General features: G+C 43.0%; 1 protein-coding gene across 4 annotated transcripts in view; it reads right to left on the minus strand.

Moving 5' to 3' along the window:
• Positions 1 to 12,718, minus strand: part of LOC130835846 (ATP-binding cassette sub-family C member 4-like) — a 154,527-nt gene that overhangs the window by 43,343 nt on the left and 98,466 nt on the right. For 3 of the 4 annotated variants that reach the window (XM_057707710.1, XM_057707711.1, XM_057707712.1), the window contains exons 22-25: positions 8,056 to 8,175; positions 6,770 to 6,880; positions 5,752 to 5,852; positions 4,468 to 4,659 (exon numbers count right to left, since the gene is read on the minus strand). In XM_057707710.1, the coding sequence (XP_057563693.1) occupies positions 4,468 to 4,659; positions 5,752 to 5,852; positions 6,770 to 6,880; positions 8,056 to 8,175 (524 nt within the window). Of the gene's footprint in view, positions 1 to 4,467; positions 4,660 to 5,751; positions 5,853 to 6,769; positions 6,881 to 8,055; positions 8,176 to 12,718 lie in introns of those variants that run through there. The other variant, XR_009049054.1, reaches the window with a different exon arrangement.

A 12,718-nucleotide genomic window follows, 5' to 3' on the forward strand; every position in this document is an offset into this window, starting at 1 on the left:
GGGAACTTTACATATTCTCTCATTTGAATACTGCCAAAGTTTCAAACTTAATCTGTGAAATCAATAATGGCATCTCAAAATGAATGTATACAGATTAAATGTAAGAAAAGTGGGTTTAGCTCATTTTATTATCTTTGTAACCATTTTGTACCTTATGTTAAACCCTAATTTATATAACGTAGTGGACCATTCTCTGCATATAGGCAGGCCCTAGTGCGTATATATATATATACGGCTCATGTGTTCTGTGTACAGGCAGACCTTGAAGATATTGCAGATTTGGTTCCAGACCACCTCAGTAAAGTAAATATCACAAAATAGAGTGAGTCACAAGAATTTTTTTTGTTTCTCTGTGCGTATCAAAGTTACATTTACACTATACTGTAGTCTACCAGGTGTACAATAGTATTACTGTCACCAAGAAGAATAACCCAAGGGTCCCTAAAAATCCCCAAAACACAAGGACACCTGTCCTGGGCAAGGAAGCAAAGAAGTCCACAATTTCTAACAATTTCCTCCCTCCAGGTAAACCTGCAGAAAACAAAACTAACTGTGCTCTCCAGCTGTCTTTGTATAACAGGAACGAAAGACCTAGCCCTACATCTCATTCTAATAATAAGATCCCTGGGCCTGCACCCCACCCCAGGTTCCCTCAGCTTCAGACCCAGACTCCTATACAAGGGCAGAGAAGAGGCTTGACAATCCAGGAAATTGCCACCCATTTCTATGAATTAAGATGACAATACCCCACCCCCTATCACCTTCTTCTCTCTTTTCAATAAAAAGCTTGTTTTTGCCTACACTCCACACTCAGGGAGAAGGTGCTTTCAGAGACACAAAGTGAGCAAATACTGTAGGAAAAAATGCCACCAATGGACTTTCCTGATGCAGGGATGCCACAAACATTCAACATGCAAAAAATGCACTATGTGTGAAGCACAATAAAACCAGGTGTGCCTGTACTTCTCATACGTAGATCCGCATATCTCTGGACACAGGCAAGAACTGTGTCTGTGAGAATGTGTATATATTCCTATGCTATCAGCTCCACTGAAACTGATCCATCTGTGCAAATTGGGACATTTGTAGACTGTGTAAATGGCCAAGATATGCAGGGGCACCAAGGGCTGCTCACGACCACAGGACTGTGAGCTTCAAACTCCAGTGAGGAAAGCAGGTAAAAGGCAACACAAAGAAAACCTGGCTCTGGCTAATTCTACACTTAAGTCATCAGAACAACAGCCAGAAATTCTTTCCCAGGTCACCAATGGTTTTTACCAATTGTCCGTGGAAAGTGTCACCAGTATCAGTAAGTTTATACTCCTAACACCAAACACACTTGGAGACAGTCTTATTTTAGCTGCTTTGTGACATCCCCTTTCTGTTTTTCCAACCAGGCCAGGGTTGGTCTCTGACGGCCATACCAACGTGTTAGACATTTGCACCTGGATCTCTCTTCACACAACAAACTCAACATGATCAACACCCAATGCTCCACACAAAACAGCCCCTTCCTCTGACGTCCCCACTTTCATCTCATTGCTTCTTTCCCAGGCTCACAGGCTCAATTGTCCACTTTACTTCCAGCTTTCCCTGAGTCCAGCACGTGCCAAGCCCTGACTACTCTACTCCTGTTATGTTTCATGACCAAATCCTTCATTTTGAGGTCTGCATATAGCAACCGAGTGTCAGGCTGCCTTACCCTTTATAAAACAAAATTAAACAACTCTTTTCTTAATCATAATCAGTGTAAATTAATTTGAAAATAAATAAATATTAGCCATCACCCCAGCACTCTGATAAAATGATTAAGATGCTGATGTAGACTTGTATGTGTGCGTGTTCTTAAAGATACATGTTCATATATTTAAATAAAATAGGAGCAATATGAACACAGTGTTGTAATCTGTTTCCACTTAGTTTTTCATAAAAATATTTATTTTAATGGCCACATAATATTACAATACGTGTGATCGTTTATTTAACAAACCCCCTACTGGTGGATATTTAGGCAGTGTCTAGTATTTTGCTATTATAAACAACTGTGTGTTAAATATTCTTAAAGCTAAACCTTTGAAAGCAACCTTAATCATTTTCATATGATAAATTCTCAGATGTGGAATTGCTGAGAATTAGGTATGAACATTTTCAGAGGAAGCTGTTAAGTACTGCCAACCATGATAACAATTTCTCCTCTCACCTGTTTCCCTGCACATTCACAAAACCAAGTGTTATAACTTTGTTTTAATCGACATCAGTTTGAGTCCAAAATGTGGAATCACTTTCCCATGACGTCTTGCTGGAGGCACAACAGCTACTGGCTCCCTGCTTCCTGCATCTGCCCACTCTGGTCCACGTGCACTCACTTTCCAGGTTAAACCCCCAAAGGATGTCTCTGTGCCTGTCACTCCACCCTGGGAAGTCTCCTCTATAGACTGTTCCCACTAACCTCTCCATCCTTCATCTCCACAAGTCAGGTTCCTTGGGATTACTAGGTAGTTGTGAGGGTTGAACGTGAAAGTGTGTGTTATACACCTGGTAGTTCTTTTCCCTGAATGTTCTGCAGATCCTTCTTCATTCATAGAATCAGGGTATCCTGCCTTTGCTTATGCTGGTCCCACCTCTCAAAATGCCTTTCACATGCATTTCCACCTGCTGAAACCCAAACCACAGGTCACTAAGTCTGTCTCATGTGCCTAATTCCTTGGAAATGCTCTACCTGACCCCTCATGTGGACTTCTCCCAACCCTAACGGATGTGATACCATCTTTTTCTGAAGTTCCATAAAAACGATGACCTCCTTATATCTTACAAAGCTAGTATAGCCTTTTTCTTATTTTTTCAACTGGACTATATGTGTTGACAGCAGGATCTGTATTGGATTTGCCTTTGTACTATTTGTATTACCTCTGGTGTCCTGAGACAAAGAGGCATTATGTATGGAGCTGAGATTTTTACCTGAAGCTGGAGAAATTTATGGAAAAGTGATTACCGTATTGTTTAGGTATGTGATAAGCTGGACAGAGACAGTCACTGCAGATGGATCCTACAGCCAAAAATACAATTACAAATGGCCAACCCCACATTTTCATGGGGGCAGATAACAATTTATGCAGTGTAAGTGGTTAAGGTCATTTTACACACTATGAAAATAACAACCACCTTCGTCCAGGCAGTTACTCTGTGCTGGTCTCCATGCTGGGTGCTTTAAGTGTCTTACCTTGTTTAAGTTGCTCAACAACCCCAGAGGTTAGATCCTATCACTTCTATTTTGCAAAAGAAAAGACTGAGGCTTAGCAAGATTAATTAGTCTGCCTGAAATAACAGAGCCTGTAAGTTACAGGACAGGACTCAAACACATGCGTGTCAACTCCTTTTCCATTCTGCTGATGGCCTCACCTGGATGGCCTGGCACCTTATTGTGTCCCTCTGTCTAACCAGAAGAGAGAAAGTGGGGAGAGCTGTAGTTGCAGTTAAAAGAACAGGCCTGCCATATAAATCCTATTGCAGGATAGTTAAAGCATGAGATGGATACGGGTGCGAATAAAGTGGTAGATGGGACAAGAGGGCCAACATCTCTGAGCAAAGAGGGTACCTGAGGTCAGGTGAGCTGGCTCTCAGCAGGAAGAACCACCACCCACAGCTGGGCTGGAGAAAAACCGGCAGCTAAGTGGGGTGCATGGGGCCTGGGAAATAGGCCAAACAGACCTAGAGCCCTGCTTGGGGCAGGAAGACTAATTTTTGATTCCATCAGGTGGTAAAAAAGCCGCACATACACAGCTATGCTGGGCTGTCTCTGGCTCTGAGACCAGGTAGGGCTGAGTCTATGTTGAAAGACCTTCAGTCCCTGCAGGAGTCTAGTGAGGGGAAGGCTGGACAGCAGGACGAAAACTGCCTGTGATGAAGACAGATTACACTGAAAAGATGCAAATAAATGCACTGGAATCATACAGAATTAGATTATAAGGTAAAGGCAAGATTTGCAGAATATAAACGTAAGTAAATCTGTAGGGTACGTGGCATAGAACATTCTAGAGCCTCATGCTCAGACACAAGAGGGGTTTGGGTAATTCATGGGCTCAATTTCAAACTGTCAGAGGACATTTCTTGGGAATCGCAGGTAATCAGTCATCAAAAATTGCCTATGGGAGAGCAATGACTTTACTGGGAGGCCTGTTTAAATGCAATTCTGGGTCAAGAGGTCTGGGTGGGCCTGAGATTCTGCATTTCTAAGAAGCTCCAGGGCCCACCAGCCACCATGAGGCAGCTCATAACACAGGGAAAGAAATGCTGGGATCCTCAGTCCATGGTCAGTTTTCAAGAAATTTTCACCTACAATATCTCTGATCCAATCTGCATCCAAGAGAAACAGAGAGTCCCCTATGACACACTGACCAGGAAGCCAAAAGCAGATGCAGTGCTAAATCTTTAGCTGGATTTTTAAAGAGGGCAATGGCTTAAACAAACCTTGTCTTCTGGTTTAATGAGTGCTGTCAGGTCCTTCAATACCAGAGGCCCACCCAAGCTGTACTTGAAGTTAATAATACGAAAGAAAACCTCTCCTTCTTTGGGCCAGAACGGTGGCGGACGATACTCGTATTCCCAGGATGCTTCTTTCTCAATGTCTGTATATTCAATCCCCCTTTCTACTGAAATCATCTGAAACACATATGACATCACATGAGCTAGGAATGGAGGGTCTTGTTTCTGGATGTTCAGAGATTGTAAATGAAACATTCTGCTCTTATATCTTTATATCTGCTTTTCTGTGGTTAAGAATATCTCAGGTCTTAGCATCCTCAAAGGACAGAAGTAGGAGATTGATGAGACCTTTGATGATTTGCAAACTTGTTCATCATAGCAACACTTTCACTTACAGCTACTTCCTTAAACATTATATTAAAACTAAAAGAATTAGAGAAATGAATGCTAAGATTTTATGTATCCCCTTTTCACATCTGAATTTTAAAAAAAAGAGAATTTTGTCAAAGAAAAGAATATTTATGGACACCAATCAGTAATGTGCAACTGCAGAAGGGCCATCTGTTTTAGATGAGCAGAACTGGACAGTCATCAAAACTCCTTTTAATAATTAGCCACTTTCTACTCTATTCAAAGAATGAAATGGAAACATTTTTCATTTTTATTGTTTTTCTCCCTTTAGGAGAAGGTGCAAATATTCAAAAGAGAGCATAATCTACACATTGACTAAGGCCTTTTAAACAACCCTAACTTGACACCTTTGACAGCACATTCTGAGAGGGAGCTTATCCTACCAGAAAGAAGGGCCATCAGCAAATTCAGGTGTTCAACATATACAAGAATAAATGCTAAAATGGGGGGGCGGGGCGCGGAGGAATCTATTAATTAAATAAACAAACCTCAAAATACTGAATTCTTCTTTTGGCAAAAATGAGAAATTACCCATTAAGAAACAAAGATAAACAAATCCCAAAGAAATTAGTTTCTATTCTCTCTAGGATTTCAAAACTTCCCTTCTACAGAGACATTTATTATATTTGAATACAGCTTGTGCTGAATATGAAAACTGCTGACATGGCAAACATAAGATTGAGAAAAAGATGCATATATTTTTATTTTACATTAACTTTAAACAGATGGAGGAGGATGTAAAAAACTGTTAGGTATGATATAAAAATAATAGTTTGGGTATTTTACATAAGAATTGCTTTTATGCCATTTAATGGAAAGGAGACTTGAAAAGGCTAAGAACGTTAAGGTAAACATCACCATATTTTCAACTTCAACACTTTGCCTGACGCACCACTGGAACATCCCCATGAGCGTGAGGGCGAGAGACAGTGCCAGGCCAACCTGCCCAGGATTCAAAGCTAAATGAGGAAGAAGAAGGGGAATCAAGTCAGTCTCATTCTCAACCCCTCACCCAGCTCCTCTGTCACTTTATGAAGAAGACTCATTTATAAATTTCATTCATTTGCATGTAATGATAGTATTACACATACTTTTACTATCTGTTGACTGAGTCCATGACACAATGAAAAAGAAAAAACTGCTATAAATTTAGAAAGACTATTCAATGCATTTATTAATCCCAGTATTATATAGCTGAGGAATAATGTCATTATTCTGACTTTCATGATTATGGTTTCAAGAATAATTATGTAATTTCACTTACTACATCCAATGTAGCTGCAGTTGAAACCACAAAAAACAAGGCAATGGGTTCTAAGAGCCAATGGTTTTGAATCTAAAATATTACTCTCATTGTTCCTTATTAAAGACTATATAATTCAATGCTATTACTATGGAATAGTCAGGGATGGTGAATTCATGGCACACACACCAACCCCTGCTCATCTGGTAGCCACTCAGCAGTGAGGACAGTGTTCTTTCCTACAGAGAATCCTTCTCACCTCAATACCTACAATCAAGAGATCCGAGTAGCTCTACAGCTAACACCTAAAATGCTGAGCTGGACAGAAAGCTTACTGGTAAACTTTGTTCTCTCCTCCCAACTACAGAACACTACCTGGAATGCTCAGAAGGTCAGCTTGCTAATGTTGCATAGACCTCAACCCATTCAAAGACAGATAAAAAGATAAAAGGTCTCGTCAAGATACAAATGACTTCATATGGACCACACTGTGGATTCACACACTATGTGTTTTAATATAATTCATTAGAACCAAATAGTATACATTAGACAAGATGGCAAGAGTTTAATTTAATAACTGTAAATAAAGCTATAAACTGTAAGCATACCACAAATATTCACATCTGTACTTACTTTTTGCCAGAATCAGGGACACAAAGGCAACAACAGTGACAAAGATGGCACAGATGACATCCAGACGCACGGCGAGCCATCGGGACGTGGTCAAAAGCAGGAACCAAGCCTCTGGATTTGTGAACCGTGATAAGCATAATAAGTTAAAAAAAAAAAACATGTTAGCTGCTTCTAATGAGGGAGAGCATTTTGCTCAGTTGAGCTACAGAAGATGTGTACACAATGTAGGACAGCAAAGTTACACACCAAGGAACCTGAAGATTCCAGAAAGCTAGGATTTGACAACGTATGGGACACACAAGACTCAGTCCAGGGGCCTTGTGGGAATCACGCACTGAAAAATTTAACCCACAGGTTATAAAGAGAAATACAATCATAATAAAGAACACAGAAAAGCGGTCTCACTGGTACGTTTCCTGCGTGCTGGGCCTCACCGTGAGGCTCATCCTCTCACATGTTCTCCTACGCTGTTCCCTGTTCCCTGTTCTCAGCTCACACTCTGTTCCAGCACCTTCTGCACTTACTGCAGGGCCCTGCACAGTGTTTATTTTAGGAGCCAGTGTCTAAATGACCACCAGCTAACAGGATCTGCATGCGGCTTTCAAGATGCCACTTTATCTTCAAAATACAATAACGACTGGATAGTTGGGCCAGGATTTTATAGACAGAGGAAATTCTGAAATTTCTACCTAGAGAAGCCTTCACTGATACAAAGAATAATACATATCACATGGGCGGCAAATTTGACCTTAAGGAAAATATTTTCTTCAATCATTTCTGCCGTCGTGCATGCTCTGAAAAGAGAGTCAGCAAACTACAGCCTGTGGGCCAAGAACAGTCACCATCTGGTTTTGTGAATAAACTTTTACTGGAACACAGCCTTGGTCATTTGTTGATATATTACCTTTGCCTATCTTTGTGCTACGACAGGAAAGTTGAAAAGTTACAACAGAGACAGTACGGCACCCAAAGCCTAAAATATTTACTATCTGGATCTTTGCAAAAAAAAGTTTGCTGACTCCTGCCCTAAAGAGCTAGAAAGCCACAAGGCACCATAATGGAAGGACGATGCAATCCGCTCAGGGGAGAAAAGCAGGGGTGTGACAGGGGAAGAAGGGAGCACAGAGGGGATGCTGAGAGGAAGGGGCGGGGGAGGCAGGTGTGCAGAGGGGGACATAGGGCAGCACAGAGAGAGGTGCAGGCCAGCAAGGCCACCTGAGAGGGAGGTCAGGTCTCAGAAGGCAGCACATCGCATCCTTTGAAATCATTTTCAGAAACTTACAGACCTGAATGCAAATCCTGGTGTGCGTCAAACAGTTCCTGAAACCTCTGTTCAGCTTTGTACGCCCGGATGGTCCAGAGTCCCTGGAAAGAAGATGCTAAGTGGGAAAATACCAGGCTCCGTGCTGTGGAAGCAGAGATAGACAAACAACAGAGAAGGTCAGGGAGGCTGGATGCAAGGAAACCAACTGCCTCCCATGCTCTGTGGCTGCACGTCCTGCCAAAGGGCACACCCAGGGCTTCCTGGTGGGCTGCCTGGGGGAGGAGGGATGACACCCCTTCTGGAGAGGACCCTCCATGTGAACACTCCAACTCCTGCTCACACCAAGCTTCACTTTAATGACCTGGAAATGAAAGATTCTCTCTGAACCCATATTTGACCAAATTCAAAACACAGCTAGATGAAGATAAAGAAATTCTTTACTAATTCATTCATCAAGGTCCTCCTCAAACATGCTTCCCTCCAGATTCTTCTCTGACATCCCTCCAGCTGGAAATTGTTCACTAATTTTTTAAAAATATACTGAAGTATAGTTGATTTGCTGTAATGTGTTAGTTCAGGTATATAGCATAGTGATTCAGTTATTTTTCCTGATTATGTTTCATTATAGGTTATTATAAGATATTGAATAAAATTCCCAGTACTATATAGTCAGTCCTTGTTCCTTACCTATTCTATGTATAGTAGTGCGTACCTGTTAATCCCATACTCCTAATTTGTTCCTCCCTCCTTCCCTGCCCTCTTTGGTAACCATAGGTTGGTTTTCTATGTCTGTGAGTCTGTTTCTGTTTTGTATATAGACTCATTTGTATTACTTTTTAGACTCCATATATAAGTGATGTCAAAGTATTTGCCTTTCTCTGAATTACTTTAATAAGAATAATATTCTCTAGGTCCATTTATGTTGTTGCAAATGGCAACATTTCATTCTTTTTCATGGCTAAATATTGTCTACTAATTTTTGAGTCAGTAGCATTTTAAAATTTAATTCTCTGTGAGAGTCCTCACCACACTGAATTTTGATGAGTTGTCTCTGTGTTGTCTGCACCTTAGATTAATAACCTAAGGGCTGGGATAAAGTCAGTATATCCCCCAAACTAGAACAGTGCCAGGCACACGACAGGGGCAAGATAAGTAAGGTGAATGGACAGTTGGCCATCTCCCTGCATCCTGGGACTTACCCTGCACCTGTGCCAAGAGCTTCTTTGTGGGTCACAGAGCACCTGGTACTGCATTGCCCTTGTGTCCACAGGACCTGAGCAGCCAAGGGGTCTTTGAATAGTCTTGACTTTTGCTCTGGGAACCTGATGGATGTTTTTATAACTGCCTGCTGGATACTTGAGGTGTTTGGAGGTCACTATGGCATGTGACATTGATATCACTCTTTTAGAATCTGACTGTGGCCTTAGTGGCCATTCCTTTTTTTTTTTTAATTTTTATTTATTTACTTATTAATTTTATTGGCTGTATTGGGTCTTCGTTGCTGCACACAGTCTTTCTCTAGTTGTGGCGAGCAGGGGCTACTCTTCGTTGCGGTGCATGGGCTTCTCATTGCAGTGGCCTTTTTCGTTGCAGAGCACGGGCTCTAGGCACATGGTCTCAATAGTTGTGGCTCACGGGCTCTAGAGCACAGGCTCAATAGTTGTGGCACACGGGCTTAGTTGCTCCGCGGCCTGTGGTATCTTCCTGGGGCAGGGCTCGATCCTGCTTCCCCTGCATTGGCAGGCAGATTCTTACCCACTGAGCTACCTAGGAAGTCCCACCATTCCCTTTTGAGTGACTTCATGTCAGTTTGGGGCCTGGTGGCACATGACTGGCCGTTCATTTCCTGCCATCTTCTCTAGGAGCACACTGACAACAAGCACAGGGTCAGGCTCCTGCACATCAAGGGACAGGTGGGCTGCAGGCTGCTGGGCAGGGAGGACCTTATAGTTTTCATTCTTCACAGTGAAAGAGGCTGTAACATGCTATTGTCAGGGGCTAACTGTGAACCTGTGACCTCTGTCTGGGATGAGTAATAACTTGTGCTTTATCAGCAGGAAATACTGACATCACTTTGTTACCTGTGCGTCTCCTAGGGAAGACGTGTTAGTAAAATGTGGGTGTTTAGGGGAAGTTAAGGTGATTTATCTTGCAGGAGGCTACAGAGACTTTATAAACTGATGGGGGAAAAGAATCAAGGGGGAAAACTCCAAATCATTCTCAGGGGCTGACTCTTTAGCCTGGCATCCGAATGCCTGTCTGGGTAACAGTTAAGTCAGTACCGACGTGCACACGGGCACTGCAGGTGTGTGTGGGGGGAGGAGGCCTGGGATACAAATGGGAAAAGACACAGAACCTCCTCTTATGCTTAGTGTCCCTGGTTCTACAACCAAGGAAGGAGCAGGCTTCCTCCTGTGAGACACTGGGGCTCAGAGACGGTGGGAAGTCCTGGGCTGTGGGAGGACAGCCTGGGCTGTGGACCAGCGGAACATCCACGCAGCTCTGGGGCTCTTTCCACCTGGAATATCTGAATGGGAACCTTAACTGTTAGGGGCCTTCACCTGTGATACTGCTGTAAGGAAAAAACCTTCTCTGAACTGGGACATAATCTAACATTTCCCCCTTTACTTCATTTAGGAAAAGACCTGAAAATGATTCGGTGGTGCTTTCAACCATCCAGTTCTATGTCTGTGTTCTTATTCCAGCATCCGCATTGCTCTCTCTTCACTCCATTGAGTAACTTTTTATTTTATCTTCCTATAACTTTGCACTTATAAGACAGCAACATGAACACAGATTGAGCTCATGCTCCAGATAAGAAAGGCTGGGAGCTCTGTACAGGCCTTTTCTGCAGCCCAGCAGGTGTTCCAACCCAACCCCAGGACTCAATCTGGAAGCAGGGTGCTCACAGGGATGACACAGGTGAATTCCAGGGCCCATTAACCTGCCAGGAAGATGCCAAGAGTCCAGCTTCAGAGAGCACAGAAGACTGGCTAGAAACAGGCTCTCACTTCAGAGCAAATGTTCTGATGTCAACACCATTCATCACCGACAAGGCTTCTGGGAAGGAAGTAGACATGGCTGTCTGCCCAGGGAGAGCCCTGGAATGAAACTCTTCAGCTTGGCCACCCTCACCTGCTTCCCTCATCAGGAGATCAAAGCTGAAGGTGATTCTCTCCAGCAGGGATGGGGGGTGAGGTTGACTTTAGAAATCAGGTGTCACCTCAGCCTTGAACACCAGGGAACCCAAACACCCCATCAGCTACCTCACCTCATGCCCAAGAGTTACAGCAGTCCAGCTGGAATGCAGACCTGTGAAAAGCCATCCTGTCTCTTTCAAACCCCACTTAGGGCTGAGCAGGATGCCAGGATGAGTAAAATGGAGGGTCTGCAAAGAAAATGAGCTAGTGCAGAGGGAGAGGGGATGTCGAGGCTCTGGTGTTATGTTGTGCAAGGTAACATCCTCTTCCCACAAAGACTGAGCTCGCTGTCCTGAAGCAGACTATGTACCAGCCATGGCATCAGTCCACAGTCACAGACACGTGTAACCCTACATTTTACATGATTGACAGCTGCGTTTTCCACAATCCTGAGGATTCCAGGGACATACTCCTTAAGGACTGTAGATCATCCCTGGCAGGGGGAGGGCAGGGAACTGCATGCTAGGACCCCGGGGTGAAGTCTTGTTGCAGATGATCATTCATGCTACCTGAGACCTGCTAGTTGTTAATATGTTAATTCTCTCATGTTCAAGGTTCTATGTCTTTGGTAGTGGCCAGCAAGTACTTTATAAGCACTGACTCAAAAATCCTCATGGGAACCCCAGAGACTGAGGGATTAAGAGCACTGTTCAAGATTAAGTAAATTAACCCAGCTAAATGGAAGGGCTGGGTGTCAGACCCAACTCTATCTTATTCCCAAGACTGTGCTTTTAATCACATATTGCAGTGTCTTAGAGGGAGAATAATATAATAAGGATGCCCATGTGTGATTAAATGCATTTTTCTTCAGACTTTGTTATTTATGTTTAGAAAACTCCAAAATCTTAACTCAGCTAACATCCAACAGCCTTAGCCATTACTACATATCTTCTTAAGTACCATAGGTTGAACAAAGTCCCTAGGAATCTGTCATGAGAACCCCTTAAAACAGCAGACTTGAGGGTCTATGGCCTGAATACAGCTGGCACACGTGCTAACCCTCTCCTAACAATGCCCATGGCAGACATTGCTAGTTGATCACAGCAGCCTTTCAGGCAGAATTTGGACATGGCTTCATCATTCAGGCACTGCCAAATGAATAGAGCTGGCTAGAGAAAGGCAATCAAATGCCATCCTGGTTTTATGCACTGCTCCTTGACTGTCCATGGCCATGTGTACTTTAGCAAAAATGTGCAAAAAAAAAAAAAAATTGTAATCAGCTATGGATCTGTCATTAAGATGACAAAAGTTAACCTAAGGTTCCAGAGGCAGCTAGGCAGGAGGATCTAAAAATAAACCTTGGGACTTCAGTAGTCCTTCAGAGCACAAGGATGAAGCAGGTTTATGCCTTCTGGCCACAGCAGTCAGGAGTCCTTTTTGCTGGTGGCTCCAGCAGTGGCCTTAAGACACACTATTGGTGACTGCACAGAGAAAATGGCAGTGTTACTGTTTATGGCACATACCCACCACCTAGAGAGAAAATAT

The sequence above is a fragment of the Hippopotamus amphibius genome, chromosome 14, assembly GCF_030028045.1.
Source record: "Hippopotamus amphibius kiboko isolate mHipAmp2 chromosome 14, mHipAmp2.hap2, whole genome shotgun sequence".
NCBI lineage: Eukaryota > Metazoa > Chordata > Mammalia > Artiodactyla > Hippopotamidae > Hippopotamus > Hippopotamus amphibius.